Source organism: Pan troglodytes, chromosome 12 (assembly GCF_028858775.2).
Source record: "Pan troglodytes isolate AG18354 chromosome 12, NHGRI_mPanTro3-v2.0_pri, whole genome shotgun sequence".
In the NCBI taxonomy this organism is placed as follows: domain Eukaryota; kingdom Metazoa; phylum Chordata; class Mammalia; order Primates; family Hominidae; genus Pan; species Pan troglodytes.
In genome coordinates, this window is record NC_072410.2 from 13,188,565 (window position 1) to 13,215,939 (window position 27,375).

At 45.1% G+C, this 27,375-nt stretch overlaps 2 protein-coding genes across 21 annotated transcripts in view; one reads left to right on the forward strand and one right to left on the reverse strand.

Moving 5' to 3' along the window:
- Positions 1 to 20,149: 20,149 nt before the first annotated feature.
- SOWAHC (sosondowah ankyrin repeat domain family member C) lies at positions 20,150 to 24,853 on the reverse strand. Its single transcript, XM_016944372.4, has one exon. It carries the CDS (start codon positions 24,668 to 24,670, stop codon positions 23,081 to 23,083), a length of 1,590 nt encoding a protein of 529 aa, XP_016799861.1. The 5' UTR covers positions 24,671 to 24,853; the 3' UTR covers positions 20,150 to 23,080.
- Positions 24,854 to 24,904: 51 nt separating this feature from the next.
- SEPTIN10 (septin 10) overlaps positions 24,905 to 27,375 on the forward strand; it is an 87,727-nt gene continuing 85,256 nt past the window's right edge. For 9 of the 20 annotated variants that reach the window (XR_010149272.1, XR_010149274.1, XR_010149275.1 and 6 more), the window contains exon 1: positions 24,905 to 25,361. Coding sequence is in view for 12 of the 20 variants with exons in the window: in XM_054678135.2 (XP_054534110.1) it covers positions 25,332 to 25,361 (30 nt within the window). In the remaining 8 variants the exon portion in view is untranslated. The remainder of the gene's footprint in view (positions 25,362 to 27,375) is intronic. The other 11 variants (XM_001140089.6, XM_016944462.4, XM_016944471.3 and 8 more) reach the window with 9 other exon arrangements.

Here is a 27,375-nt window from a genome sequence, read left to right on the forward strand (position 1 = left end):
CCTGCTTATTTGCTTAGTGTAGATTTGGCCTAACGCTAAATCCATCACTGATTACTATCAATTTCTCAATTCAGAAGGAAAAATATGAATGAATATCTGCAGATGAGTAGGTGCTGGAGATGAAACTACCTTGACATATGAAAGGAATATACAATGACAAAAATCATTCTAAGCATTAGTCAACTAGCCCCTTCTGTCAGAGAATATTGTGTAGAAAGTCCAGGTGACGTCTCTTAGCAGCAACGTCTGCTGGGTGCAGGCTTTGTTTTGGAGCAAGGCCGGACCTCTGCTGGAGGTAGGAAAAAAGTCTCCAGTCTCTATGTATGCCAAGAAGCATCATCTCAGGGGGTTGGCAAAAGAACCAGAGAGTGTTACAAGAGAATCACTTCAGCAATGCAATTTCCTAGGCATTTAGAACTGTGGGGTTGTTTCTTTTTTCAGTCTTTGCAGCTGAGATCAAGCCCCCATGAATGAGCCGTTAAAAGAATCTAAAAGAGAATTGAAAAACAGGCTCCCTATTACTGAGACTCCATTCAAAAACAATTTTTGTTTTTGTACTACTGTGCAAACCTACTCTTTGGAAATATATTACCTGGGAAATCTGGAATTTATTTTATTGACACATGCTTGAAAGCTAAATCTAACTGATTTTTAAGCTAGTCAATGGGAAGAGGTCATGCAGGAGACCAGCAATTAGATCACTGCTATCTTTTTGTAGGTGGCTCAGCTCCACTTTGGAGCTCACCTTCAGGAAAAACAAAGCAACCCCACACCAGTCCAAACACATAACATGCACACCTGGTGGGGAATTTGGAACCTGAGCTTGCTCTGATGGAACATGAAAATGAAAGTTTCGGGGAGTAGTTATGCCTCGTTTGAAAGTATTTTCAGAGAGCAAACGTAGTGTTTACCGCTTTCTTTAAATGAGCCTCATTTTGCTTCTAGGGAGTGCTAGGAATCCTTGAAAAGCCTAACTCTTAACTCTTTTGCCTGTTTAAATATAAGTTGTAATAAGGGCACAAAGACCTCCCGTGTTATCTTTCATCGTGCTTCCAAATGTTAACCTTTTGCCACATTTTCTTTATCCTCCTCTATCTCTTGCTTGTATTTTGAAAGTACAGTCATGTACAGTCATGATGCTCTTTAGCCCAGATAGTTAGCATGCATTTCCTTGCAGCAAGGACATTCTCTTACACAATCACAGAACAGTGATCAGAATAAGGAAACTAGCATCGTCGCAACACTATTTTTTGTTTGTTGGTTGGTTTTTGAGATGGAGTCTTGTTCTGTCACCCAGACTGGAGTGCAGTGGTGCGATCTCAGCTCACTGCAACCTCCGCCTCCCGGGTTCAAGCGATTCTCCTGCCTCAGCCTCTTGTAGGGAAAAGAAAGAGAGATCAGACTGTTACTGTGTCTATCTAGAAAGGGAAGACATAAGAAACTCCATTTTGAAAAAGACCTGTACTTTGAACAATTGCTTTGCTGAGATGTTGTTAATTTGTAGCTTTGCCCCAGCCACTTTGCCCCAACCTGGAGCTTACAAAAACATGTGTTGTATGAAATCAAGGTTTAAGGGATCTAGGGCTGTGCAGGACGTGCCTTGTTAACAAAATGTTTACAAGCAGTATACTTGGTAAAAGTCATCGCCATTCTCTAGTCTCAATAAACCAGGGGCACAATGCACTGCGGAAAGCCGCAGGGACCTCTGCCCTTGAAAGCGGGGTATTGTCCAAGGTTTCTCCCCATGTGATAGTCTGAAATACGGCCTTGTGGGATGAGAAAGACCTGACCATCCCCCAGCCCGACACCCGTAAAGGGTCTGTGCTGAGGTGGATTAGTAAAAGAGGAAGGCCTCTTGCAGTTGAGATAGAGGAAGGCCACTGTCTCCTGCCTGCCCCTGGGAACTGAATGTCTCGGTATAAAACCCGATTGTACATTTGTTCAATTCTGAGATGAGAGAAAAACCGCCCTATGGTGGAAGGCGAGACATGTTTACAGAAATGCTGCCTTGTTATTCTTTACTCCACTGAGATGTTTGGGTGGAGAGAAACATAAATCTGGCTTACATGCACGTCCAGTCATAGTACCTTCCCTTGAACTTAATTATGACATAGATTCTATTGCTCACATGTTTGTTGCTGACCTTCTCCTTATTATCACCCTGCCCTCCTACTGCATTCCTTTTTACTGAAATAATGAAGATAATAATCAATAAAAACAGAGGGAACTCAGAGACTGGTGCCGGTGCAGGTCCTTGGTATGCTGAGCGCTGGTCCCCTGGGCCCACTGTTGTTTCTCTATACTTTGTCTCTGTGTCTTATCTCTCTTTCTCAGTCTCTCGTCCCACCCAACTAGAAATACCCACAGGTGTGGAGGGGCAGGCCACCCCTTCAGCCTCTTGAATAGCTGGGATTATAGGTGCCCACCAACATGCCTGGATAATTTTTATATTTTTGGTAGAGACGGGGTTTCATCATGTTGGCCAGGCTGGTCTTGAACTTCTGACCTCTGGAGATCCGCCCACCTCAGCCTCCCAAAGTGCTGGGATTATAGGTGTGAGCCACTGCACCCAGCCAACACTGTTTTAATCTTCAGATCTTATTCAGATTTTGCCATTATCTTAATAATGTCCTTCATAGCAGAAGTCTGAGTCACATGTTGCATTCTGTTGTCATATTTCTTGGGTCTCCTTTAATCTGGAAGAGCTCCACAGTCTCTGTCTTTTACAATATTGGCATTTTGAAGAGTACATGCCAGGATTAGGAAAGTCCCTCCATTTGGGTTTGTCAAGTGTTCTTCATTGTCTCCTTTGGGTTATGCATTTTTGGCAAAGATTTCATAGAAGTAATGTGTTCTTCTTTTCATAGAAGTAATGTGTATCCTATCAGAAGGCATATTATTTTTAATAGAAAAAAATAAATCTTGGTATGCTCTTCTCAGTGAAAAAAAACATGAGAGTTCTAAACCATCATCAGATTATTAATGTCCTAGTCTATTTGGGCTGCTAGAACAAATTGTCACAGACTTGGTGGCTTATAGACAACAGACATTTATTTCTCACAGTTTTGGAGGCTGGAAGTCCAAGATCAAGGTGCCAGCAGGTTCAGTGTCTGGTAAGGGCTCACTTCCTGGTTCACAGATGGTGCCTTCTCTCTGTGTCCTCACATGGAGGAAGAGGAGAGGGAGCTCTCGGGGCCTCTTCTGTAGGGGCACTAATTCTAGTCATGAGGGCTCCACTGTGACCTGATCACCTCCCAAAGCCCCCACCTCCTAACACCATCACATTGGGGTGAAGATTTCAACATAGGAATTCTTGGAGTTTACCAACATTCATGCCATAGCACTTAATAACCATAATACAATTCTGTGTTTACTTACCACTTTCCAGTAGTGGGAAAAGTTAGACAGCATATCTTATTCATGTTTGCAACTTAGGACCCGGGAAAGTGCATGGCATCTAATTGGAATCCAGTAATATTTTTCAAGTGAATTCTTTTTGAGGCACAGAGTACTCCCACTTCATCTGCACAATCCAGTTTTCTGACTTCTGCTCTGTGTCCCCCGCTGACCATCTGAGACGAGGTAGGGTCAGACAACCCAGTTATGGCTCAGCTCCCTTTTTGGATGTAGCATCTGGCTCTCCTCATGAACTAGGAAAACGCTCTCACAGCGAGGATCTGCCACTCACTCCAGTGCTTGATGGGTGTTGGATTATTGAACAAATGCCTGCTTAAAATACAATATGCTAGCTGGGCGCAGTGGCTCCCAGCATTTTGGGAGGCCGAGGTGGGCAGATTATCTGAGGTCAGGAGTTCGAGGACAGCCTGGCCAACATTGTGAAACCCTGTCTCTACTAAAATTACAATAATTAGTCGGGCATTGTGGCATGCACCTGTAATCCCAGCTACTCAGGAGGCTGAGGCAGGAGAATTACTTGAACCTGGGAGGCAGAGGTTGCAGTGAGCCAAGATGGTACCACTGCACTCCAGCCTGGGCAACAGAGCGAGACTCCATCTCAAAATAAATAAATAAATATAAATAAAACAAAATAATACATGCCAAGAGGCTCTTTCACTTCTGCTGAACACTGGAGTTTCTTTTTTTTTTTTTAACACTGGAGTTTTATACGGTAGATTAAACACCTAGGTCAGTGCAAAACATTATTTTTGCAATTTACAGAAAATGTTAGCGCATCATTAGTTTCAAGTTTCTCCATGAATGTGTCTTATCACTTAGGCTTTTGCCATAGCCTATTTGTGAATGATTGCTGGTAGATGACAAAATAAGTAAACATGCCAGCAAAGGAATATTTAGTCATAAAGGGACAATCATAATTGTTTACTCGTCCTTTTATTTCTTCATGAATATGCATTCGTGGTTGTGACTTTGTATTATGTGCAAATAATTAGTGTTATAGTAAATATTGGTTATAATCTTTATGCCAATCTAAGCCTCCTTCCCATGTTAGTTCTCTCTTACTTTTTAACGTCATGAGTTGTTGTTATTATTGTATTATGCAGTCAATATTCTTTTGATTTTTCCACATATATGCACCAAGATACACATCACCATTTGAGTCTCAGGATTTCCATCTGGGATTACTTTAGTTCAGCTCCAGTATAGTTCTTTAATGAGTAACTGTGTTGGAGGCAAACTATCTCCATTTTTATTTGTTTGAAAGATATCTTTATTTTGCTCTCCATCTAGAAAGTCCTGGAAGCTCCACCTTCTGTGACAGCTGAGAGCTACTTCTGTGCATGCTCTGAAGCTCTCATTCCCTGGCCTCCTGGCCCTCAGTGATGTGATTCAGATACTAATTCAGCCTAATCACCCTTTTTTGGAGATAATCTTTTTCTTTATGGCTTTTTTTAAATGTCTTCTCTTTGTAAATGGCATTCTAACATTTTATTATGATGTGTGTAGGTGTGGGTTTCTATTGGTTTCTGTTTATTTATTCTGCTTGCAATTTGTTGGACTTCCTGATCGGTGATTGGTATTTTTCGTCAACTGGGAAAGATTCCTGGCTATTATATCTTTGAATATATTCAATCAAAGCTATTGTATCTTTTTCTTTTCTTTTTTTTTTTTTTTTTTTGAGACAGAGTCTCACTCTGTCGCCCAGGCTGGAGTGCAGTGGCGCGACCTCGGCTCACTGCAACCTCCGCTTCCTGGGTTCAAGTGATTCTCCTGCCTCAGCCTCCTGAGTAGCTGGGACTACAGGTGCCCGCCACCACACCCAGTAATTTTTGTACGTTTAATAGAGATGGGGTTTCACCATATAGGCCAGGCTGGTCTCGAACTCCTAACCTTGTGATCCACCCACCTTGACCTCCTAAAGTGCTGGAATTACAGACCTGAGCCACTGCACCAGGCTGACTTTTTGAACATCAACCCATCTGTGACAGTCCTGGAATCTAGCAGTCTCTTACAATGACCTATGCTCATTTCAACGCTAAATCATTCATTTCCCCCAGCTTCATCCTCTACCTGGGAGCTGAGTCATCTGGGTTTCCGTTTTATCTTGGCTTTATTTTGGGAGAGGAGAGAAGAGAGAGGTTGGGGTTGTCCCTTCCCTCTTGGCGGTGGCTCTGCAGGGCTGTGTCCTTCTGCAATGGCAGGTCCTGCTGGATGGCCCCTTCTTGAGGTCCTCTGCCACCCAGGCACTGATGATACCTCAGGCTTGAGGGTGGTAGCTGCTTCCCTGGGCGCCTCAGCATCATTTCCTGCCTGTTCCCCTGGGCGCCTCAGCATCATTTCCTGCCTGTTCCCTTCATTCTGTCTGTTGTTTTGTTTTGTTTTGTTTTGTTTTTTGAGATGGAGTCTCATTCTGTCACCCAGGCTGGAGGGCAGTAGTATGATCTTAGCTCACTGCAACCTCCGCCTCCTGGATTCAAGTGATTCTCCTGCCTCAGCCTCCCGAGTAGCTGGGACTACAGGCGAGCACAACCACGTCCGGCTAACCTGTGTATTTTTAGTAGAGATGAGGTTTTTGCCATGTTGGCAGGCTGGTCTTGAACTCCTGACCTCAGGTGATTCCACCCGCCATGGCCTCCCAAAGTTCTGGGATTACAGGTGTGAGCCACCACGACCGTCCCTGTCTGTTCTTTTTAAAATCATGTCTTCATTCAAAACTTTAAAAAAAAATTCCAGTGGATGTGCCTTCTATTTCCCATCAAAACCCTGCCTAATGTAGTTCCCCTTCTCCAAGCCATGCTGTTCTCCACAGAGCGCGAGTACAATACAAAGAAGGTATCACATTTGTGGTAACTGGTAAGAGTTGGGAACTGAAAGAATTTGAAGGGAAAGAAATCTAAAATGATTAGTGTGTGTTTCATCTCGGACGTCAAGTTTTTGTTTTGCTTTGTTTTGTTTTGAGACAGAGTCTCGCTCTATTGCCCAGGCTGGAGTGCAGTGGCGTGATCTCGGCTCACTGCAACCTCCACCTCCTGGGTTCAAGCGATTCTCCTGCCTCAGCCTCCTGAGTACTCGGACTACAGGCGCCCGCCACCACACCCAGATAATTTTTGTATTTTTAGTAGAAACGGGGTTTCACCATATTGGCCAGGCTGGCCTCGAACTTCTGACCTTGTGATCTGCCTGCCTTGGCCTCCCAAAGTCCTGGGATTATAGGCGTGAGCCACTGCGCCCGGCTGGACATCAAGTTTTAAATAGATAATATGACATTCTGTTTCCACCCAAACTGACCTGACCAGCTGGGTGTACAGCAATTCAATTCCGACACTAACTTCCTGGAGCTGGTGCAGATGCCACAGATTGAGGGCAAAGATAACCACAGACCCCTAGTCCCCTTCAGACACCAGCCACAAGTCTCAGAGGGTCCTCAGGGCAATTGTACTCTGACTCCAAATTTGGGAGTTCCCATGACCCCCTTAGGTTTGATCATTTGCTAGTACAACTGGCAGACTCAGGAAAGTGCAATGCTTATGATTAGTTTCACTGTAAAGCATACAAATATGGGAGGGTCCCAAATGCAGAGCTTCAGTGGCCTTTCCTCATGGAATCAGGGCACATCACGTCCTGGCACATCAACATGTTCACCAACCAGGAGGCCCTGGAAGCCTCCGGGTCCAGAGCTTTTACTGGGGTTTTATTTTGTAGGCACAAGTGATTAAACCACTGAACCTGTGATTAATCTCAACCTCCAGACCCCCCTCCTCTCTTCAAGGTCAGGTGACTCAAATTCCCCAACCCTCTAATCACCAGGCTGGGCGGGTCTTTTGGTAACCAGCCCCCATCTTGAGGCTGTCTAGGGTTCCACCTTAGTAGCATAAAAAAGCCCTACCACTCAAAAAACCCCAAGGGTTTTTAGAGTCTCCATACCAGGAATTCAGGTCAAAGACTAGACAAATTCTTTGTTATACAACAGAGATAATGAGATTTCTTTCTTTTTCTTTTTTTTTTAGACTGAGTTTCGCTCTTGTTACCCAGGCTGGAGTGCAATGGCGCAATCTCAGTTCACTGCAAACTCTGCCTCCCAGGTTCAAGCGATTCTCCTGCCTCAGCCTCCTGAGTAGCTGGGATTACAGGTGCCCGCCATCACGCCCTACTAATTTTTGTATTTTTAGTAGAGACAGGGTTTCACCACGTTGTCCAGGTTTGTCTCGAACTCCTGACCTCAGGTGATCTGCCCACCTTGGCCTTCCAAAATACTGGGATTACAGGTGGGAGCCACTGCGCCTGGCCAGAATTTGATAAATTATTATAGATGTCATCATTCAACCTATTAATTGATATCTATATACTTAACTCACTTTCCAAAAAGACTTGGGATTACAAATAAGACTTCTTTTCAAAATATTTCATATGACAAGAAAGTATAATTTTTCCAATTCATAGGAAATAGTCTACATGGAGGTAGGAGTGTAGGGCTGAGCATCCGCAGTTGTAGGTCCAAGTCCTGGCTCTGCCACAAGGTGACTTATCCCTTATTGCGGAGCTGAATGAGATGACATCTGCAATCCTGTGACTGCCACAGTCAGCTTCCAGGTCATATAGCAATGATATCATGTCTGTTTAATCATCAACAGCAAGCCCTTTTTCCTTTTCAAGTTATTAATCTTGGATACTTTCTGTTGTTTGTTTATTGTTTTTGATTTTTGAAGATGGAGTCTCGCTCAGGCTGGAGTGCAGTGCCGTGACCTCGGCTCACTGCAACCTCCGCCTCCCGGGTTCAAGTGGTTCTCCTGCCTCAGCCTCCCGAGTAGCTGGGATTACAGGTGCCTGCCACCACGCCCAGTTAATTTTTGTATTTTTAGTAGAGATGGGTTTTCGCCATGTTGGCCAGGCTGGTCTCAAACTCCTGACCTTAGGTGATCTGCCTGTCTTGGCCTACCAAACTGATGGGATTATAGGCATGAGCCACCGCGCCCAGCCTCAATCTTGAAAACTTTCTATACTCATACTATCCATCCCTCAACGTTACCTCCACAAAGTCTTTCCTGATCCTTGTTTTGTACTCTTTTAGGAAATCATCAGTCAGGTGTGGCTATGAGAGGCAACAAAGGAGAGACTAGGGAGAGCAAAGTGCATTATGCTCATCGGTCCTAGAGAAAGGAGGCATGCCGCGCCACACAGGCCACACAGCAGACACCAGGGTGGCCAGGAGGCAGAAGACAGGAGTCAGGGAAGGGTCAGGCCATGGCCTTTATGGTGGTTTCCACAGGAACCGCAAGGCAGGGCAGAGTGGACAGTATAGGATTGGCTAGAGCAGATAATTCAGGTGGGCTCTAGACTCTAGGGATGGTCCCTGGTTGCCTGGAGTACTACCTGGCCTTGGGATGATTGAGGTAGAGGAGCCGTCTGCTAGGGTTTGCAGGCCAGATAGAGGAGTGCTGGCTCTGGGTTGGTTTGTTTGCCTGTCAAAGGCATGCTCCAACCTGAGCCTGTTATTTCTTATCTCCAAGGATTGGCTGCCCCAGGGAGGGTTTTTTAAAGATGTCAAAACATCATAATATACATAAATATATATATATGTGCACATATATGTATTCCAGCTAGAGGATTATAATTATACACATGCTTACACACATAATACATGCAATCCTCCAGCTGGAATTTCTCCTGTCTCCTAAACCTTAGTGTCACTTTGTCTGTCTAGCCCACATGGATTTTCTTCTCATTCTTTCTTGCACTGTAGTTATGTGTGGGCGTGTTGTGTTTTACTTCTGACTGTGAGTCCCTTCAGGGCAGAGCCTGGGACATCTAGCTCACTGCGTTCTTCATGGGGGAGGCACTGTTGATCCCAGTATGAGCTCTAGAATTGCTTTTTAATTAATAAATATTAGCGGGGTACATAACGTATGTGTGTATTTACCAAACCATACTCATACACATGTTTTCTTTTTTTTTTTGAAACGGAGTCTTGCTCTATTGCCCAGGCTGAAGTGCAGTGGTGTGATCACGGCTGACTGCAACCTCTGCCTCCTGAGTTCAAGCGATTCTTCTGCCTCAGCCTCCCGAGTAGCTGGGACGACAGGTATGCACCACCATGCCTGGCTAATTTTTGTATTTTTAGTAGAGACGGGGTTTCACCATATTAGCCAGGTTGGTCTCAAACTCCTGACCTAGTGATCCACCTGCCTCAGCCTCCCAAAGTGCTAGGATTACAGGTGTGAGCCATTGTGCCTGGCCTCATACACACATTTTCATACTTACTATTCAAATTTGTTCAGCATGGTGTTGAGATTTAAAAATCAATTCTCAACTTAGTAAATACTTGTAAGTTAATTGTTATATTAAGATGAAGATTTACAATTTTTCAAGCTTGTGAAAATGAGGTCCAGGAAAATGAAAAAAAAATATCTATCTATCTATCTATCTATCTATCTATCTATCTATCTATCTTTAGGCCAGGTGACATTTGTACTTGCTGGCAGCTCTTCAGTATTTAAATGTTAGTTAAGCATTTTATTTATTTATTTATTTATTTATTTATTTATTTATTTATTTTTGAGACGGAGTCTTGCTCTGTCGCCCAGGCCAGAGTGCAGTGGCAGGATCTCAGCTCACTGCAACATCCGTCTCCTGGGTTCAAGTGATTCTCCTGCCTCAGCTTACCGAGTAGCTGGGATTACAGGCATCCACCACCAGGCCCAGCAAATTTTGTAATTTTAGTAGAGACGAGGTTTTACCATGTTGGTCAGCTGGTCTCAAACTCCTGACCTCAGGTGATCCACCCACTTCAGCCTCCCAAAATGCTGGGATTACAGGCGTGAGCCACTGCACCCAGCCTAGTTAGACATTTTAAATGATTGCCAACCTGCCTGCCAAGAGCACGAACTCCGTCAAAAGGAAGAGAAAAATAACTCTCACTCACTTAAATATTTTTTGGTAATGTTAAAAAAAATCTACTGTATAAAAGTAGATAAACACACTACCTGGAATGTGCTTTGAAAAAGTACCATGTCATCTTATTGGCAAAGTGCCTTGAAGCACAACGTGGATAGGTTGGAATATATATAAGCAAGCAGAGAGCTTTGAGAAAAAGAGGACGAGGTTAGCAGAAAAAATGTATCCACCTGAGAAAGTATTAGAATATAAATGAGGATACAAATGATGGAGGCTTAAATTAGTATAAACTGAATGTGGCCATACTGGGAATAGTGGGAATCTATTTATTTATTTATTTATTTATTATTTTTTGAGACAGAGTCTCACTTTGTCATCCAGGCTGGAGTGCAGTGGCGCGATCTCCACTCACTGCAACTTCTGCCACCTGGGTTCAAGCGATTCTCATGCCTCAGCCTCCGGAGTAGCTAGGATTACAGGCGCAAGCCACCACACCCAGTTAATTTTTGTATTTTTAGTAGAGATGAGGTTTTGCTATGTTGGCCAGGCTTGTTTGGAACTCCTGACATCAAGTGATCCACCCACTTTAGCCTCCCAAAGTGCTGGCATTACAGGTGTGAGCCACTGCACACAGCTGGAATCTATCTTTTTAAATGTGATTTTCTGCAGTGGTTTAGTAGCCTGGAGCATCTCTGCATGATGGAGGGTGGCTACAGGCCCAGCGCTCAGGATCCTCCCAGAAGATGTCCATGAGATGGGCCACAGGAGCAGCCACCACTGTTACCATCCAGAAGACAGAAAATCAAGAAGTCACTGCCCCATGTCCATCAAAGACACAGATATGCACCCTCTCAAGCCCAGCAATGCACAAATTGTAAGTATGTTCACCACAAATCTTTCATTGGAATGTTCACAGTGACACCCCCAAATGATAGCCCTCCTCAATTGATTATCAACTGTTGAAGGGATAAATTGTGTTATAGTCATACAACTATATAGCAATGAGAATAGACCATCTATCTATTTACAACTATAAGCAACAATATGGATAAATCTTACAAACATTGCTGAGTAAAGTCAGACATATAATATGTACTTCATAATTCCATTTGTGTGGATATACAGAAAGTGTGGAAGATCACCTAAGGTGTTAGAAGTCAGGAGAGTGTCACCCTTGTGAAGAAGATCATGCCTCGCAGGGACACAAGAGGGGCTTCTGGGGAGCTGATGTTTCCTGTCTTGTTCTGGGTGCTGGTTACACAGATGTGTTTAGTTTATGAAAAATCATCATTATATATACAGAATGTATGTGCTTTCCTCAGGCCTTTTATATTCTTCCATTAAAAATTGTTTTTTGCAGGGCATGGTGGCTCATGCCTGTAATCCCAGCACTTTGGGAGGCCAAGGTGAGTGGATCACCTGAGCTCATAGGTTCGAAACCATCCCGGCCAACATGGTGAAACCCCATCTCTACTAAAAATACAAAAATCAGCCAGGTACAGTGGCACATGCCTATAATCTCAGCTACTTGGGAGGCTGAGGCAGGAGAATCGCTTGAACCCAGGAGGCAGAGGTTGCAGTGAGCTGAGATAGCACCACTGCACTCTACCCTGGGTGACAGAGCGAGACCCCATCTCAAACTAAATAAATACACAAATAATTGTTTTGTTTTTGTTTTTGTAATCTGAAGTCTTGCTATATTGCCCAGGCTGGAGTGCAGTGGGTATTCACAGATGTGTGATCATTGCACACTATAGCTTGGAACTCCTGGACTCCTGGGCTCAGCCTCCCAAGTAGCTTGGATTACAGGTGTGTGCCACTACACCCAGCCCTGTTCGTTTGTTTGTTTTTAAGTCACAACTACTCCTTGACTACTGCCTCCACCACAAGTCTGAGCACACACCACCCAGCCGTAGCCCACTCCAGCAGACTGGACACCTGTACACCGTTATGGACACCCACAAAGCTAAAGACCCAACAAGGGCTCCCCTGCCCAGGAAAGGCCCTATTGCCAGCTTGCCTGCAGGAGTGACGATGGCAGAAAAACAGCCTGCACTTTACTTTTACCTTCCTCATCTGCAAGGCAGCTTGGCAGAAGCCAGTCTACTGAAAATCCTCAGAAGTGCAGGTCTGAGCAGCATCCTTTTGAGCCTAAGAAATGTACCAGCTTCTGGAAGGGGGCCCTGGGCAAGTGGGCTGGAATAGAGTTGAGTGGCCAGTCTGCACAGCAGCCTTACCTCCCCATTAACTCACCTCCCCATCGACTGGCTGATGTTGCTGATGTCCACCTCTTCAGTTCAGTTCTGTCTGGTGTGTTAAGAATGGAAAGACAGCCTTCCCAGGGGCATTTGTTTGTTTGTTTTGTTTTTTGTTTTGAGATGGAGTCTCACTCTTTTGCCCAGGCTGGAGTGCAGTGGCGGAATCTCAGCTCACTCTAACCTCCGCCTCCTGGGTTCAAGTGATTCTCCTGCCTCATCCTCCCGAGTAGCTGGGACTACAGGCACATGGCTAATTTTTTGTATTTTCAGTAGAGATGGGGTTTCACCATGTTGGTCAGGCTGGTCTCAAACTCCAGACCTCAAATGATCCACCCACCTCGGCCTCTCAAAGTTCAGGGATTACAGGTGTGAGCCACTGCGCCTGGCCCTTCTCAGGGGCATTTGGATGTTATCATCTAGATGTTACTGTCAATGAGTTCAAGAAACAACAAAATAAGGATGAACAGGAAGGTTATAGCAAGGTAGACCAAGGTCCACCTGTCATTTTAATTCTTTTTTCCCCTTATACCATATTTCTAACACAGAAAAATGTAGTAGACAAATATATACTCTAGCTTTATCACATTTAAACATCTTGCTATGTTTCATTCTAATTTTTTTCTTAAAGAAAGGGAACACCACAGATCTAGTTCAGTTTCTCCACTTCACTCCCCTTCTCCCGGAGGTAACCATGTCTTTAATTTGGTCTTTATGGTCAATACTCTGACTAAGCATGCTTGTATCCCCAAATGAAACAGAATATTATTGTTTTGTTTTTACATTTTGTATACAGTGTATCCCACTCTACATTTCAGTCTGCAATTCGCTTTTCTTTCTCTTCATGTTATGATTTTGGATGCAACCCATGCTGGCATATATGGCTCTACTTCATTTATTTGTATTTGTATTTTATTTTATTTGAGACGGAGTCTTGCTCTGTCACCAAGGCTGGAGTGCAGTGGTGTGATCTCGGCTCACTGCAACCTCCACCTCCCGAGTTCAAGCGATTCTCCTTCCTCAGACTTCCGAGTAGCTGGGACTACAGGCACGTGCCACCATGCCCAGCTAATTTTTTTTTTTTTTTTTTTTTTTTGTATTTTTAGTAGAGACGGGGTTTCACCATCTTAGCCAGGGTGGTCTCGATCTCCTGACCTCGCGATCCGCCTGCCTCGGCCTCCCAAAGTGCTGGGATTACAGGCATGAGCCATTGCACCTGGCCTACTTCATTTATTTTTAACTGCTTTATACATGTCATGGTATGACAGCATCACAATTTATCTGTTCTCCATATGTTGGCTATTTGGGTTGTTCCCTTTTCTGCTGTTATTACAAACAATGCTGCAACAAATACCTATGCACATATGTTTGAGATCTCCAGGCCAGTGCCTGGGAATTCCCAGGGGCTAAAATGCAGATTCCAATTTAGTAGGACTCGGAGGGGCCTGAGATTATGCGTTTCTTTTTCTTTTCTTTCTTTTCTTTTCTTTTTCTTTTCTTTCTTTTTTTTTTTTTTTGTTGTTGTTGTTGTTGAGATGTGTCACCAGGGCTGGAGTGCAGTGGTGCCATCTCCACTCACTAAAAGCTCCACCTCCTGGGTTCAAGCAATTCTCCTGCCTCAGCTTCCCAAGTAGCTGGGATTACAGGCACCCACCACCACTCCAGGCCAATTTTTGTATTTTTAGTAGAGACGAGGTTTCGCCATGTTGGCCAGGCTGGTCTTGAACTCCTGACCTCAGGTGATCTGCCCACCTTGGCTTCCCAAAGTGCTGGGATTACAGGAGTGAGCCACCATGCCCGGCTAGATTCTGCATTTCTAAGAAGAGGATACTGCTGGTTCCAGGGCCACCACTGGTGCAGCATACGCAATGAGAAGTGAAATAGTTGAGGTGAAGAGTATGTGTGTCTTCAACTGCGTTTCCAAGTAGTTTTTCCACATTACTCACCAGGGTGGCACTAATTACTCCCTTCCTGTGTATGAGAGTTCTCTTTGCACCACATCTTTAGCAGCACTTGGTATGATCAGACCACAATCTCAGATATCTAGACTATTCATTACCTCCCTACAAGGGAAGAAAAAGAGAAGCAGACCTCAAGCAACATTCTCCAGACAACTCACAGATGGCTGTAGATGGAAACCTGAAGAACACTCTAGTAGTGAAATCATGTTTGTGAGATGGGCAAGTTCAGCTGAAAGCATGTGTCATGGTTCAGAATAATGGTCAGAGTAGTAAAAGCGGTTGATTCTTCCAGGTGAATTTCTTAAAATATAATATGCATCATGTTACCTTCCTGCTCAAAAAGCTTCCCAGAGCCTCTTTCTGAATCAATTTCTCAGGCTAGCTTTCAAAGCGCTCTGCCAGATGGCCTCTACCTGCTCCGCTCTGCTTGCCTCCTGCCACCCCTCCCTGGAGCACCACCTGAGTGAAGGTTATCTCAGAACAATTTTGTAAGATGGGCTGAACTTTGGTGTTTGTTTTTGTCTTAGCCTCAGGCCACCCTCCATGCTCCCTTGGCCTCTTTTGAAGAAGTAAGTTTGCAAAGCTCTGAGTCAACCGCAGACCCATCTCCTTCCCAAGCTGTGCAGTGCACAGAAGGCACCTATCACGTTGTTATAAAATTAAATGGGCACAAAGATGACATAGGGGAAGACCCCTGTGTTTTGCCAAAGACTCTCTTGAGCACCTCTTGGCTGTCCAGACCCCATCCTGGGCTCTCCTGGGTCCTCTCCCTTCTCCTTTCCTCTCCTCACTCCAAACCTACCAACCTTGTTTTTGGAGTTCTTTTAGGAGATTGATTTTGGCTTCCATGGTGGTATCCACCTTCTTGATAAAGGCATCATGGTTTTCTAGAGGTTGATTATGAACCAAAGCATTCTCTTTCCTGGACAGAATTCTCTCACAGCACCCACCTGGGTGCACACCTTAAGCCATGAGCCATTTCAAGGTCAGACATTGGGAAGAATAATCAGAGTGGGATAGCTTTTAGGCAAATTCCATCTGACCACACAGAAACTGGAGTCGCCTGCCCAAAGCCATCCATCAGGGTCACTCTGGGTTTTAGTTAGGGAAAGCTCCAGATAGGTCACCCTCTTAGAGATCCAAGAATTGTGGGGCAGAGTCCGGACCGCAGGAGGCCAGCTGGCAAGAAGAGCTGTTCATTCTGTTAACCCATAAACAGCCCGAGTACAAGCCTGCTCAGGATAGCTGTGTGGCTGAGATATCCACTCTGGAGAGCAGTTGGACAGTGGGCAAGAAAACTGGTGGTGCACCAGAGAGGGACATGCAAGGGCGCAGAGGAGGACACTGACAAGTGGCCAGGGGTGGGTATGGGCTCAAGGAAGAGGCCACTAGGGATTTACAGGCAGGGAAAATAGCACCCTTTGTAATAGATTCCGATAGAACAAACATAACACTCCTGCCTATGCCAAAATGAACTATCTTTTTGTTGTTGTTGTTGTTGTTTTCTTTTTTGAGACAGAGTTTCACTCTGTTGCCCAGGCTGGAGTGCAATGGCACAATCTCAGCTCAGTGCAAGCTCTGCCTCCTGGGTTCAAGTGATTCTTCTTTCTCAGCCTCCCGAGTAGCTGGGATTACAGGCCTGTGCCACCACACCTGGCTAATTTTTGTAGTTTTAGTAGACACAGGGTTTCACCATGTTGGCCAGCTGGTCTCGAACTACTGACCTCAGGTGATCCACCTGCCTCAGCCTCCCAAATTGCTGGGATTACAGGCATGAGCCACTGTGCCCGGCCTCAAAATGAACTATCAAAATTCTTTTAGTGGGTTGCAAATTTATAAATGTATAGTACGAAAACCAGATGCCGTGTTGCTGGTTTTCTTCTACGCTGGCGTTTAATCTCATGATTACGTGGAAGTGGGCTAAGCCCTTCCGTTAATGCTTAAGTGCTTAGACAAGTGAAAGGGGACTGGACAGAGGGGAGGTGAGCCTAAACAAAGAAATATAACTACACCTCAAATATTTTAGCAGCTCCACCATTCTGAGCTGAAGAAATATTCTTTCCTGACCCAAATTAATTTGATCCTAGGTGACACTGGAAAATGCAAACCCCTAAAAATCCAGTTCTAACCCTACTGCTGTGAAGTAACAACAGAGTGTTCAAGTCATTATCTGTCTCAATCATTAATGCTTGTTTTTGGTTCTTAGTTTGCTCTCTTCTGCAGTAGTATGAATTTCCTATATCATTTGTACTTCATTAGGTGCTAGCCCCATAAACTTCAGGCCAGTTGACTGTCTCTTATGTTCCCAAAGAAGTGGTATTTCCTGTACCACTAGTGCTTCCCACAAACCTTAGAGCCAGTCTGCCTGAGCACAAAGCTGAACTGCTAAGAACTAGCTTTGTGACCTTGAGCAAGTAGCAGCTATTTGGGTTTTTGCATTTCAGTTCTCCATCAGTAGAAGTGAGGTACTAGAATCAGGGAAGGGGTATTATGAGAGTTAAACAGCTTGCTTTTTATAAAGTACTTGAAACCTCATCGGGTATATATAGTAAGCTTCCTGAAAGTCTTAGCCGTCTTAGTCTTAACCTTAGTCTTGCTGCCATGTCAGCACCTAGGTGATTCTAAACCTGGCTTAGCCAAAGGTGATTCTTTGCTCAATAGTGCTGAACTGACTACAACCAAATAATTCCCTCTTTATTTATTTATTTATTTATTTATTTTTGAGATGGAGTCTCACTCTGTGGACCAGGCTGGAGTACAGTGGTGCAATCTCAGCTCACTGCAACCTCCGCCTCCCGGGTTAAAGAGATTATCCAGCCTCAGCCTCCCAAGCAGCTGGGATTACATGTGCCCACCACTATGCCTAGCTAATATTTTGTATTTTTAGTAGAGATGGGGTTTCATCATGTTGGCCAGGCTGGTCTCGAACTCCTAACCTCGTGATTCACCTGCCTTGGCCTCCCAAAGTGCTGGGATTACAGGTGTAGGCCACCGCACCTGGCCATCATTGTCTCTTAAATGCAAATTCAAAGATCCAACATCAATATCAGAAATTTCTGGACAAATCTCAAGAATGCTCAATTATGTTTCTAAACTATTATATTCAAAGTTTCTTAGAGATCCAGAAGACTATTCTAATGGAGGGCTCCCAGGTTCTTTGATCAGAATAGCATAAAGTTGGGTTAAAAAAAAAAGTGGCTCACACATGTAATCCCAGCACTTTTAGGAAGCCGAGGCGGGCAGATCACGAGGTCAGGAGATCGAGACCATCCTGGCCAACATGGTGAAACCCCGTCTCTATTAAAATACAAAAAATTATCTGGGCGTAGTGGCGCGCGACTGTAGTCCCAGCTACTCAGGAGGCTGAGGCAGGGAAATCGCTTGAACCAGAGAGGCAGAGGTTGCAGTGAGCCAAGATCAGGCCACTGCACTCCAGCCTGGCAACAGAGCAAGACTCCATCTCAAAAAGAAAACAACAACAACAAACCAACAACTTATATGATTCTACTTTATACCACTGGCAAAGCACTGGTTAACTTTATCCTAAGTTAGGCTGCTTTTGGCCAAAGCTTTGGTCAGAATGAATATGGTTTAGAGCAGTGTTTCTTGAGACAGAACTGGTCACAAGTGTGCTTTAAAATGATCTATTTTAAATTTTCAGGTGCTTATGCAACCTCTGACACATTTCCAAAGGCTGAATGTTCTATCTCACAAGGCAGTCCATGGTATGTTTAAAATGATTATTAGAAAGTTCTCCATGCTAAACTAAACTTCATTTCCCTATTCATTTGCTCTTTGGGATTTCACAGAATAAGTAGTCATTTGTATACCTGACAGTACTTAGACTATTTAAGGCCAATTAGAATAATTTCTCCTACAGGTCTTGGACTTCAGTCAGCTTGTAAGGAAACTTTCTTTCTTTCTATTTTTTTTTGAGAAAGAGTCACTGTGATGCCCAGGCTGGAGTGCAGTGGCACAATCTCAGCTCACTGCAACCTCCGCCTCCCGGGTTCAAGTGATTCTCCTGCCTTAGCCTCCCAAGTAGCTGGGATTACAGGCATGCACCACCATGCTCAGCTAATTTGTGTATTTTTTGTAGAGACTGGGTTTCACCATGTTGGCCAGGCTGGTCTTGAACTCCTGACCTCAGGCGATGCTCCTGCCTCGGCCTCCCAAAGTGCTGGGATTACATGCGTGAGCCACCACGCCCAGCAAAATTTTCTTATAATCAAATTTACTCTTGAAAATCTCTTAAATCGCTCACGAAGTACAGTTCTAATAAAGCTGATTTTATCTTCAGGATTGGAATAACTTGCTGTTCTTTTGGCTGAGCTGCAGATGAACTGGTAGGCTGGCATTTAAGAGCCATGTTATATAAAAAAACTATTCACATAGCATGAATGCATGTAATTGAATTATCCATATTATGTAACATTATAAAATATTTAATGTTTTCCATTAAAAGACCCTTACTGAGTACCTTCAACATGCCAGGCACTGTGCAAGGGTAGAACATTTGTCACACATTCCTTACCAATGCATCGATGTGGAAAAATAGGCTATTAGTTAACAGAACAGGAAAGCTACTTACTGAGATGAAACTGACATTTAAAGAGAAGATTGAGAAAAAAAGTATAGTGTTCTTCATGGAAAAAGCAGGTAGTTATGTGAACCACATGACTTCTGTATCTTGAGAAACAAGTTTCTGTAGAGTCATCTTCCAACCCTCTAATATTCAGTGATTTATGAAGACTTGGGTGCTCATTGAAGGAATACTGGTTTACAGCAAATTCCAAGTATTTAATCCTGGAATTAATCATGTAAGAAACTCCAAATAATGCTATTTACTTAGCAAAATAAAAATAATTTTTACTAGGAAAATTTCAAAAATATCTTTAAGTGAACTGGTTAATAAATCCTTTTAAGACATGTACTTCTAAGAAGTTATTCTAGAAAAACAAACTACTTATCTAGTCTTTCAGTGATCCTGAAAAATATTTTATGGGTTATCATAAAACAACAATAACCCCAGCAGCCATCACAGTGGGATCTCCCGGATAGAGCAATAGTGGGCGATTACACCAAGGAGTACCACATCCCTTTGCCATTCAACAGAGTTGAATTTTGCTAAAAATACAGATCACAGGAAGCCTTGATGAGGAAATTAACTCTCAATGCTTCACAGAGGCTGAAAAATGAAAAACGGTATTCCTACACCTGTCTTGAAGTCAGCCCTGGGTAGGGCGGGTTTATGGCAGGTGGTGTGTGCAAAACCCATACAGCTTTTTTTTAGGTAGTGGTGGAGGTATTACCTTCTCTCCAAGTTGATTCCTCCATCACTGGTGCCAAACTACAGCAGTTTTGCTAAAAATGTGGCAATTCAATGTGCAGAAAAGATAACGTTGTGGGAAAGCCCTGACTCTTACAATCTTACTAATGGCTTTTTACTGTGTGACCCTGAACAACCATTAACCTCTATTTTCTTATCTGTAAGTCAAGAATATATGGCCCATAATCTTAAGGGATAGGAAAAGGGTCAAATAAACTGAAACTTCAAAAAGCATTTTGTGAACTGTAAAACACAGTATATGTAAAAAGTCTAAAGGACGACAGAAACTTAGACAATTCAGAGAAAAATTCTACTGTGAACATTTTATTTTGACAAAACAAACTTTACAGATTTTACAATCTCCCAAATTTCACTTATTTAAAAATAGGAGAGACAAGGCAACCTAGACTCCAAGATTGCAGGCGTGAAAAAACTAGTACCAGATATTCAAGTTATATATGCGAACTGCATTTTACATACCATGAAAGTGAAATGTGACAAACACTCACTAGTTTCAAGTGTACCTTATAAGAAACACATGGACATACTTGGGTTTTTTAACCACATAGTCTCATATCAATAAACATCTAAGTATCTGACACATATTTTTCCATTAAAGGTAGGCACAACTCTATGAATATCAAATTATATCAATCATTTGCTTTTTATAATCTTGACTGGAAACTGAAAAATAAGAGGAATGTAGGGTTAAGTAGCCGAAAATGCTACTTACTGCACACAAGCACATCATGAAAAGGAATGCTAGAAGTAGTTCTCCTCAGGAATGGGTTTTTGAAAATTTAAAATATTATTTTATCAGAAAAGTTAAAGCCTTTAGTGGGAAAACCATGGTAAATGACATATTGACTCAATCTCTAAAGCCCTGGCAAATTATAGATTTTGTGCAGTTAGTGACCAACATATACATTTAAGAGATAATACTGACTGTTGACCAGAATCTTCTGATGGTTCTGAAGCATCTACTCTGTAGAGTTACTTCAGCTTTACATGTCTATGAAATTTAAGATTCCTCAATGGGATGTTATAGCTTATTCTGCACTAGATACAAGTAATATGTATAGATTTAGAACAAATGACTACTTTTCACCTTCCAGGAGCCTGTTTTTATTTATACGAAATTAGATTGGTTTTTCACCCAAATGTATGCATAAGTGCTTCTCAAATTTACACCGTTCATATCTGAAATCCCACAATAAATGCAAACAAATGGATACTAGTTTATATATTTCATATTTTCATTCATCTTTTTTTTTTTTTTTTTTTTTTTTGAGACAGAGTCTCCGTTGCCCAGGCTGGAGTGCAGTGTCGTGATCTTGGCTCAATTGCAACCTCCGCCTCTCAGGTTTAAGTGATTCTCATGCCTCAGCCTCCTAAGTAGCTGGGACTACAGGCACGCACCATCACGCTCGGCTAATTTTTGTATTTTTAGTAGAGACAGGTTTTCACCATGTTGGCCAGGCTGGTTTCAAACTCCTGGCCTCAAGTGATCCACCTGCCTCGGCCTCCCAAAGTGCTGGGATTACAGGCATGAGCCACCATGCCCGGCCTTTCATCCATCTTTAAACAAATTCAATGACCATCTAGAGACAGATGTGACCAAAGTATTACAAATTTCTATGCATTTTCTATGAATTGCTCTGTGCAGTTCACACATGGGTTCATTCACCCCGCAGGCTGTGAACTTCCTTATCCTGTAGGCTGCAGGTACTTAGGTTTCAGCAACTACGCGACCCAAAAGACTAAAGGAGGACTTGTTTAAATTAGTCCCTCTCAAAAATTGTTTCCAATCTTATAACAAACAGATTTAATATGCTTGTGGGTTAAATTTTAAAGTAATTATGAAGCCATTTACTCTAATATAAATGAATGAAATGTAATTAAGAACCATACTTAAACAAGTACTTAATTTTAATGAATGGTATTTTTCATTTATATACAAAGGAATAGCCAGCAGCATTTAAATATAGAAATAGTCCCATCTCTTCTCTATTCCCTTTTATAAAGTGCCATTTTAACTGGGTAGATTTACTACCCAGATTTTCAGTAACTACAGGATAGGTATCTAATTGTCAAGAAAAGGTTGGAAAATTAAGTTTAGCATTTTAAACATTTGTAAAACATTGCTACGTCATAGAGACTACCAATGTATTAAAATAAAAAGTGTACCTTACGTAAGAATCATTAAGTTGGTTTAATAATTACTTCACAGAAACATGGGCTCATGAATACTTAGGCCAATTTGTGCTGATTATTTAAACCAGAAACAGTTTCTGTAGGTAATTCAGCTCTAAGCACCATTAAATAGGGTTATGCCAAATAGAACAATGGTTAAATAATCCTCAGAATAAACACCCCAGCAAATTCAAACTTTTAGAATAGTAAAAAAAGTTAGTGAGAATCCGAACGAGAGGCAACATTTTATTGAAAACTATCATAGGCTGCTAAGTGCTCTCTTTAAATAAAATTTTGTGTAGTTATTAATGTACCTTAACACTGGTGTACCTTAATAGTGGTGTTAGAGATAGGTGGAAACCATACTACAGAAGTGAATGTTGCCTGTTTCTTTTGTTCAGTGATTAAAACTGAAATTGCTTTTAAAAAAATTAACTGCTACTTACAATACACATAAAATACCAAGAGGATTCCCATTTTATTCACATTATTCTCTAATTAGTATTTTTGCATTTCAACTTTGATCTGACCTTCAGTAGTACCTTAAAATGCAAATGCAATTAGTAAAAACGGGGCAGCCTGTCGTTTTCACACTTAGAAATACAATGTAGTTTCATTACAGTTTGCATTTTTTTGTTACTCTTGAAAGAGTAACCCCTTATAAAATCAGATACATAAAAACTGCATTATTCCTTACTTTGCAGGCATCCAGGAATGGTTAAAGCAAAGGAACTCTCATTCATTCATTCATTCTGTTCCCCCAATTTAGATACACTTCTAGTCTCCAGAAACGGACTCCAGGGCAGGGAAGTGGAGGGCAGAGAAGAGGCACAGGTCAAGGTATGATGAACCTCTTAAAACGAAATCCACTTTCCCCAGAAGGCTAGCCTGAAGAGAACTCCGCCCCATCCACTCCAATCCCTCAAGTAAGAATGCATAATTTAGCTTGTCTTTCTGGTCTCATTTCCTTACAACACCTAGTATTCAATTTATTAAGACAAATACACCTTTGCATTTTCTAAAAGCAACAATTTTTACCCAAACACATTGGACTTTGGTCTCAATTTGAAGGACGAGTGGCCTTTACCAGACCGTTCCTCCTCCACTCCCTCCTCCCCCCTGTCCTCCAGTGGCTGTTCTGGGTCCCTGAAACAGGGTGTGGTGTGGACAATCTGGGTTCTGAATCGGATTTTGTTGAGTCTGGGTTTTATACGTCCACTAGAGCTGCCCGAGGCTTTGCGCCCTGGATCCTTGGCTTTGCCTCCGACCCAGCCCTCAGCCGAGTGGTGATGGTGATGGTGGTGGTGGTGATGGTCTCCTCCATCTTCTAGGGCGTGTGAGAGTTTGTAGGTGATGAGATGCGAGGGAAGCACCTTTGAAAGCCTCCAGCGCCCACCGCCGCTACCCGCGGCGCTTTCCCCGTCACCCTCGTCCAGGGCTCCCACCAGGTTCTTGATCTCCTCGGCGATGCTCTGACTCAGGTACTGGGAGGCCTTTTTCCCACTGTAGTCCCTGATGTCCACATCGGCGTCGTAGGCCCCCACCAGCAGCTTCACCACCTCCACGTGGCCGTGCATGGCTGCCAAGTGCAGGGCGGTGTAACCCCCGCTCGTCCTGGCGTTGATGTTCACCGGCAGCTGGTGTTTGTTGGCGAAGTTGACTAGCATGGCCAGAAGCTCCTGCCTGCCGTGCTTGGCGGCCCAATGCAGGCAAGTGAAGCCGGTAATGAAGTCCCGCTTGACCAGCAGGCCCGGCTCGCAGGTGAGCAAGCCCTCCAGGCTGTCCCACTTGCCATCGGAGGCAGAGAGCATCCACGCGTGCTCCAAGGGGTCCAGCGTCACGGAGCCTCCGCCGCTGCTCTCCTCCTCCGCGGACGACGAGGCCACCGAAGCGCTGTCTGAGTCGCCCCCGCCTCTGCCGCGTCCTCCCCCGGAGGAGCTGCCCGGGCTGCTGCCCCCGGGACACACGCTCCTCTTCAGCTGCGGGGAGCTGCCCATCACCAGGTCACGGAGGTTCTGGCGGGCCGGCCTCTGTGCTGTAGCCCCCACAAGGGAGCTGCCCCTGTCCGCCTCCTCGCAGCCATGTGGCGGGAGCTCCAGGTCCTCGCTGGGCCCCGGGGCTGGAGTCCGCGGTAGGGGCTGCACGTCGCGCCGCGAGTTCTTCCTGCGAGCCCCGGCGCTCAGGGGCGGCCAGTGCGCGGCGGCGGGGGGCTCTCCCTCGCCCAGCTCGCGGCCCTGTCCAGGGAGCGACTCCGGGGCCGCTGCGTCGGGGAGCCGATCGCGCGCCTCGGGCCCGGCAGGGCCGTCGGGGGCCTCGGGCTCGGCGGTCACCTGGATTCGCGGCGGGTCCCCGGAGGGCTCGGACGGCCCTTCACAGAACCTCTTCTTGAGGTGCACGTACTTGGCGCCGTCGGCGGGATCGACGCGCACAGTGGCCACGGCGTTCACCAGCTCCTTGAAGTGCGCGCGGGCGCGGGCGCGCTGCTCCGGTTCGCCGCCCAGGGCGCCCCTGAAGTGCTGCACCAGCTCGGCGTGCAGGGCCCGGCCCCCGCGCTCCGCCAGGAAGCGCAGCACCGCCTCGGGGCCCAGCGCCGCCTCGGGGCCCCACTCTGCCGGCCCCTCCATCCTCGACCGCGCTGCTCCCCCGCCAGCGGGCGGCTCAGCGCGGTCCCATAGGGACGGGATCCCAGCGGCCGGCTCCCGACGGCGGCGGAGTCTGGCGGGCTCAGCGGGCTGCCAGCCTAGGCGTCTGAGGCCAGAGGACTCGGCCACCGCCTCACTGGGCCGCGCCCGGGCGGACACGCCCCCCGCACCCCCGCCCCGCGCCCACGCCACCAGGCCACGCCCACTTCCGCTCCCCGCGGTCTCGGCCACACCTACTAGGGCGGCCTCGCCTCAGGGCCCGCCCACTTCCGGCCTCGCGAGGGCCGCAATCACTGCTCCGCAGTTCCCGCCTGCATTCCTCGCGCCGTCTTCCTGGAGTCCCAGCTCTCCTTCAGCCCGCCCCAACGCTGACGCTCAGTCCTCAGGCGTCGAGGGCAGCTCCTGTGAGGGGCTCGCTTGGCGCACGCAAAACGCTCAGCGCGCACCACAGGGCGTCCGCCCCAACCCCGCCCCCGGAGGCCTCCAGCTCGGCCCCGCCCCTGTCCCTTCCCCGTCGCGGAGGCAGCCTAGCCTCGCGCCCCGCCCGTTGCTGCAGCCCTCCGGCCTTCCCGCCGCCGTCGCCGGGACCAGCCGCTCGGGGCCGGGCTGATACAGCCGCTTCACCGTGCCCCTGCCCGCGACCATGGCCTCCTCCGAGGTGGCGCGGCACCTGGTGAGTCCCGCCGACGCCGGGGCCCCAGCCCCGCGCTCCCCGGCCCCCGCGGGACTTCCCGCCCTCGACCCACCGGCCCCCTGGTCCGGCCCGGGATTGCGACCCGCGCCCCCTCCGGCCCCGCCCGCCCAGTGCTCCCCGGCTTCCGCGGCGGCCGGGCGCCTGGGGCGGGAGAGGAGCCTCTGCGGAGCCTGGGCGCGGCCGGACCCCGGTTCGCGGGGCGCGGCGCCAGCGTCGGGACGGTGGGAGAGTTCTTGAACGACTTCCCGGTCTTTGCCAAAAGTTATATCCACAACGGTGTTTGTGGGTCTCTCATGGCTATAACGGAGTTGAAGGCGCAGTGCGGCCTGATTGAATAGCGGTCATCTTTTACAGCCGTGAGCACTTCCGAGCCTCCCTCCGCCTGGAGAAAGCCCGGCTTCCCTGGCTTTTCAAAAGCTCTCCCGTTTTATCCAATGGGGTGGTCGTCCAAGTTTTCCTCCATTGGGATTTTAAACCGTTTTTTTTCCCGCCTTAACTCTTTTGTACTCTAAAAGAACGCGTTTGTTCACTGTTTTGAACCTTTCCAGTTGGTTTTGTGTATTTATCTCGCTTGTTAGTAAGCCAGCGGTTTTCAAAGTGTGGTCACAACTATTTTCGTTAATAGTACCAAGGTCGTGTACATCGAGTTTTCCAAAGGCTACATGATATGGAATGATCTCACCGCCGTTTGGAGGGCCGATGTCTGTGTATTCTTAAAAACAAATTCTCCCTTGTAATTTTTGATAGTAAACATTGGTGGTTTTAATCTATGTAAACAAAAGCTCTTTGGAGGCTGGAGACCAAAAAGTTTTGAGAACTACTCTACTAAGCAACCTCCTACATGAGAAGTTTAAATTGTAGAAACAGTTCAGATTGTAGGCTGAGAGATTAGAGGATCCGTCCAAAGTGACACCGTTGGTTTGTTTTATAGAACCTGGACAAAGATTTTTCTCCCTGATTCAGCCCAGGTCTCTTTTCATTCTATCGCGTATTTTTAAAAAATCTCAAATTTTCTGTCTGGACCCCCTTGTCTCAGTTGCTGTGTTTGTGTGCATGTGTGAGTGAGGGAGAATTGAGGGGTCCTGGTGAGGAAAATGTGTTTTATAAATTCTTTGATTCATAGATTACGTATCCAAACAAGCTTGAGCAGAAGAGAACGCTTCATTTAGCTGATGTTAGATTTATTTTTAATTGTACTTAATTTGCTTTGAGGCTAACTTTACTTATTTTCGAATTAAACTGTATTTTGCGTTAATTGTAGATTAATATGCACTTGTAAGAAATAATACAGTATAGTGAGAACCCTGTACCCTTTATCCACCTTTCCACAATAATATCTGGCAAACACATAGTACGATATCACAACCAGCATATTGTCATTGATTGATACAGTGAAGATAAAGGATGTTCCCAGGACCAGGAGGATCCCTCAATGCCTTTTTATAACCACACACACTTCTTTCCTGCCCTGCCTCCTTCTTAACCCCAGACAATCAGTGATTCGTTTTTATTCTTATAATTTTGTCATTCCAAGACTTATATAATGGAATCACCCAGTTAGTAACCTTTTGAGATTGGATTTTTTTTTTTTTTAACTCAGCAAAGTTCTGGAGATTCATCCAGGTTGTTGCATATATCTGCAGTTTGCTGGGGTAGTATTCCATGGTATGATTGTGCCGCAGTTTGAAGGATATCTAGGTTGTTTTCAGTTTTTGGCTATTGGCAATAAAGCTGCTATAAACATTCATGTACAGTAACTCATAATGTAAGCATAAGTCTTCAGTTCTCTGGGATAGATGCCCAGGAATACAGTTGTTGGGTCATATGGTAGTTGCATGCTTAGTTTTGTAAGAAACTGCCAGACTTTCTCAGAATGGCTGTATTATTTTGCATCCCTACCAGAAAAGTATGAGAGGTCCAGTTTCTGCACATCCTTACCAGCATTTGGTGTTGTCCCTATTTTTAATTTAGCCATTCTTAATAGGTATATAGT